Source organism: Mastomys coucha, unplaced genomic scaffold (genome assembly GCF_008632895.1).
Source record: "Mastomys coucha isolate ucsf_1 unplaced genomic scaffold, UCSF_Mcou_1 pScaffold13, whole genome shotgun sequence".
NCBI lineage: Eukaryota > Metazoa > Chordata > Mammalia > Rodentia > Muridae > Mastomys > Mastomys coucha.
In genome coordinates this window covers 7,191,529-7,196,669 of record NW_022196895.1, presented here as the reverse complement: position 1 = coordinate 7,196,669, position 5,141 = coordinate 7,191,529, and the positions used below count along the sequence as shown (strand labels likewise).

Sequence of the window (5,141 nt, the reverse complement as noted above, 5' to 3'; positions counted from 1 at the left end):
GAAGCCACAAACCAACAAACTTGGCAAACAAGGAAAGAAACCTGTTAGCCATAAGACATGTTACAAATCCATCAACATCCAGTAGCTGTAGACTTCAGAAGAAAAAACTTTTCAGAAATTTTGTCAAAACAGACAGGTCAGTGATAAATAATTCCTCTAGTAATAGGGTTAGGCTGGAAACTAATCATAATTAAAACAAATTGGATCTGAATGAAGTTTATCTCCATTAAAAAATAAAAACTTCTGAAAATATTAAATTAGAATTTTCTTCAGATTTTCATTTCCCTATCCAGCAGAAAGCAAATATCTTTCAACATTTATGCCAGCTTTTCTCATGTCTTAGACATTGCCAAGAGCAACCTTACTTGAAACAACTTGGTATTTTTGTTGGAAATGTACATCAGTATAAGTTAAAGTGATTTTTAAGATCTACTCCTTAGTGATATACTGAGTACTTAGCATCTGCACCTACCTGGACACAGTTCTCAAAAACTCCTCGGAAAGAAAGACAGTACTCAGGAATAATGTCCATTCAGGAGAAATCAAAAGAAAATGCCTCCAAAGTTACTAAAGAAGGTGAAGATGAGAGTTTAGAACAAGAAATTGAAGGTTCTCAAAACAGTCCAGCAAAGAAATCTGGCTCCAAGGAAGCTGTAAAGGCACCGGTTAGATTTTCCAACAAAAGTAAAATACATCAGTCTGAATTTGGAATGCGAATGAGTACAAGGTCAGCATCATGTTCAGCCGATAAAAATGCTACTAACTCCATTAATAAAAATATAGTAACTGTGAAGGGACAATCTCAAGAATCTTCAAAAAAGAAAAAATTATGTCAGGAAAAATTATCACTTGGAACCTTCAAAGGGAATGAACAACTTAACCGCAGATCACAAAGACTACAACAGTTAACAGAGTGTGCAACCAGGTCTTTGCGCAGTAGAGAGATTCAGGGTCAAATTCCAACAGTTAAACAGAATTTGCAACCAGCAAGAAGAGAACAGTGTAACAGTACTCCAAGTAAATGTAATAAAGTTAAAGTAAATCAAAAGCATGTGAAAAGAAAAGTGCTTGAAATAAAGTCTGATTGTAAGGAGGACAGACATTCAGTTACAAATGAAGTAGTAAATTCTCCCAAAGGAAAGAAGCGCAAAGTACAGCATCAGACAACTTCTACTTGTAGTTCTCAGTGTAACCAAGGGTCTGAAAAATGGTTCCAGAAGATTAGTAAAAAAGAGGAAATAAAACCTGTGCCTGTAACTGCTGAGATTAGAAAATTAAAAGCAGCTACTTCAGTGGTCTCTAAAAAGAACGAACTGAGGAAATCTGCTCATATACAAGTGAGTCCTAGCACAAACCTCCCTCACATCCCACTGCCATTAGTGCCTGAACACAGTGCCGACCATGAATCGGAGCAAGCTGGAAAGAACAAAAGAGGTAGCATTCTCCAACTTTGTGAAGAAATTGCTGGTGAAATTGAATCAGATACTGTAGAGGTAAAAAAGGAATCATCGTGTGTGGAAAGTGTAAATGAGGAGAAGCCTGCAGAAGTAAAATTGAAAGGGACTGATGCTGAAAGACAAGTACTCCATCATAAAGAAACCAACCAAGATGTGCAGTGTAACCGTTTCTTCCCCAGTAGGAAAACAAAGCCTGTGAAATGCATACTAAATGGAATAAATAGCTCAGCTAAGAAGAACTCCAACTGGACTAAAATTAAACTCTCAAAATTTAACTCCGTGCAGCAACATAAACTGGACTCTCAAGTGTCTCCTAAGTTGAGCTTATTACAAACTGGTCTGTCAACATCAGTTCTAGAAATGCCTCATCCAGTGTCTCAAAGAACATTGTTAGAGATGAAACCGCATGGTAATGTAACTTGCCAACAGGATAAAATGAAAGGAATTAAATCTGAAGAAGTTAAAATTAATAATATTGCAGTTGAAATTAATAAAGCTACAAAAAGGGCTCCTGGAAATGGTAATTTGGATAATCATATTAAACCCTCTCCTGACTCATCATTGGATAATGACATGAAACATTCTTGTGAGTCAGCACCAGATCAGGTAATCATCTTTATGATGTGTAGTAGAGGGGCCAAGTGCTTTCTACACACTTACTTACTAACTGTTTGAAACACTTTTTCTCAGTAATTGGCGAAATTGTTAACACTGCCTTACAGTGATGAAACTGAGCAGCTGAGAATGTTTCACCTTTATGCGTATGCTTCTCATGTTTCCTTGTTTTTACCATTTGTATTTTATGGAAAACCATATCTGAAATGCTAGCCTTTAAATTTAACACACAGATGTAGTTTTTTTTTTTCTTTTCTTTTTTTAAAAATTAATTGTAGCAACAGAAAGCATATCTCTTAATGATTTAAAACCTAGAACTTGCTGGGCAGTGGTGGCACACACCTTTAATCCCAGCACTTGGGAGGCAGAGGCAGGTGAGTTTGAGGCCAGCCTGGTCTACAGAGTGAGTTCCAGGACAGCCAGGGCTACACAGAGAAACCCTGTCTTGAAAAACTAAAACCAACCAAACAAACAAAAACCTAGAACTTAATGCCAGTGTGGTGGAGCATGCACCCAGTACTCAGGTGGCAGAGGCAGGTGCCTACACAGAAAAACCCTGTCTTGAAAAACAAACAGTAAATAAAATCTAGAACTTAGAATTTGTGTGGGCTGGGCATCTAGCTTAGTAGTAGAGGGCATACATGAGTCCCCTCCCCACACCCCACCCTCACCAGAAAAAAAAAACCTAAAATTTATTTTAAAAGAATGCCTTTTTGTTGATTTGTATGACAATTTTGAACAGTTAGCAAGGGAAATTTCTAAAGGTATAAATCATTATTTTACGAGAAGAACTATTAGTGTAAACTTTTTTAAGTGGTGCTTATGTGAGTTTTAATGTAAGCTTGGCAATCCTTACTACCACTAAACTATATCTATAAAATTAGGAATTAATGAAAAAATAATTGAAAACTAAAACTCTGTGTTTCCTTACCTTGAAAAATTATTTTCTTTTTTTTTTTGTTGTTGTTTCTTTTTCTTTTTTTTTTTTTTTTTTTTTTTTTTTTCGAGACAGGGTTTCTCTGTGTAGCCCTGGCTGTCCTGGAACTCACTCTGTAGACCAGGCTTGGCCTCGAACTCAGAAATCTGCCTGCCTCTGCCTCCCAAGTGCTGGGACCACCGCCCGGCTGAGAAATTATTTTCAATATTTATAAAATATAAAAAGGGTGAAGCCTTTCCTTTCTAAAGCTGTGGAATACCGATGAAAAATTTCTCATGTGTAGAACTTGGGTGCTTGCTATAATACAGGTGAATTTATAGTATTTAATTTTATGAGAAAACTGAAAGCAGAATGTGAACTAAGTCACATTTGGTGGTATATTTTAGGGTTAGTACATAAATATAATAATTCTTAGCCCAGAGTTCCTCATAAACCATTCCCTAATACCCTGAACATTAGAAAAATCATATGAGCAAAAGGTCGTTGTTAATAGACATAAGTCACTTTAAAGTTTTCAGAATGGTTAAAATTCATTTTAGAGACACGGGAGCTATGAGCAGTATGGAATGAGATTGGATTTATGCAAAAGCTGTGAAAATCAGTGTCCACATTGAAAACCAAAGTGAACTTAAAGAGAACGGATACCAGTTGGTGCCTTTAGATTGAATTTTCTGTATGAATGAGAATGAAAGCATGAGTTGAAGATGATCATTCAAAATGTGTAATGGATAATGGCAGCAATTAGAAGTAGGCAGTGAATAGTATTATGAGCAAATTGTTCAGCTGGAATGTAGCTTAATGGTGGGCTGCTTGCCTAGCATCTAATACGCTGGGTCTAGTTCCAGATCCAATGGTAGAAAATGTGGCTTTTTGGAGAGGTGTGGCTTTTTATTTAGGGTTGTGTCTCTAAGTGTAATGGTTGAGTGTACCTTCTAACTCCTGCTGCATAGATGCTTTCAGAGCTCAAGAGGTGGTCAATGTGAGAAAGGCAAGAAACCAAATGTATTCTTTTGGACTAAGCTGTGCTACAAGTAATGTGTATACATTGCTAATACCAGTGTTAGTGAAAATATTGAGTGTGTGCAGATCTTCATTGTAAGAACAGTCCTAAATACTTGTTGATGTGTTAACATTTTTTGTATGTTTTTATTTTCTTTAAAGATGTATTTATTTTATGTATGTGAGTACACTGTAGCTGTACAGATGGTTGTGAGTCTTCAATTCATGTGGTTTTTGGGAATTGAATTTTTAGGACTTCTGCTCACTTTTGCCAAAGATTTATTTATTATTATACATAAGTATACTGTGGCTGTCTTCAGACACACCAGAAGAGGTCGTCAGATCTCATTACAGGTAGTTGTGAACCACCATGTGGTTGCTGGGATTTGAACTCGGGACCTGGAAGAGCAGTCAGTGCTCTTAACCCTCTGAGCCATCTCGCCAGCCCTTTTGTATGTTTTTAAATTCTTGAATATTTATTCAGAATATAATAGCAGTGAATTAATAGTAGTTAACAACTACTAGTCAGATTTGAGAAAATTAGAATAAAAAAAAAAAAAACTAGTTCAGATTTTTAAAAGTAAAGCAAGCTGGAGCTGCGGGCAGAGCCCTGAAATCCCAGTTGTCTTGGGAAGCAAGGCAGGAAGATGGATTTGTTCCAGGCCTCTCTTTAGTTAAATGTGCTTCCTTACCTCTCCTGATTTTTATTTTTGTGATTTTATGCACGCATGTATGAAGAATACTTAGCTTTGTATGTATTTTAAATTTTATGTAAATAGCAGTATTTAGTATTTATGTAAAACTTATTGAATTTTGTTTTGTGCAGTCAGCATTTGATTCATGAGTATTAATAGCTGCAAAAGGAGTTATCAATTTGGTTTTTTCTTTAATAATTTTTAGATTGTATTTTTTAACATGAGCAGTGTACTCATTATCATAGTGTGATTAAGAAAAGTGGTAGTTACCACTTCAGTATCTGCTATATCCAGGGTACTATATGAAAGAGCGTATGTTTTCCACTTTACAGAATTTATATTTTAGCATTCACTTAGAGATTTTTTTCATACCTGTCTGAACATTATGAGGAAAGTAGAATGGCTTACCTTGCCTTATAGTTTTTTTGTTTTTTTTTT

General features: G+C 35.8%; 1 protein-coding gene across 1 annotated transcript in view; it reads left to right on the top strand.

Moving 5' to 3' along the window:
* The first annotated feature begins 6 nt into the window (after window positions 1-6).
* Esco1 (establishment of sister chromatid cohesion N-acetyltransferase 1) overlaps window positions 7-5,141 on the top strand; it is a 29,105-nt gene continuing 23,970 nt past the window's right edge. Inside the window, exon 1 of the mRNA XM_031364957.1 lies at window positions 7-2,063. Within this exon, the coding sequence (XP_031220817.1) occupies window positions 525-2,063 (1,539 nt within the window). The 5' untranslated portion in view covers window positions 7-524. The remainder of the gene's footprint in view (window positions 2,064-5,141) is intronic.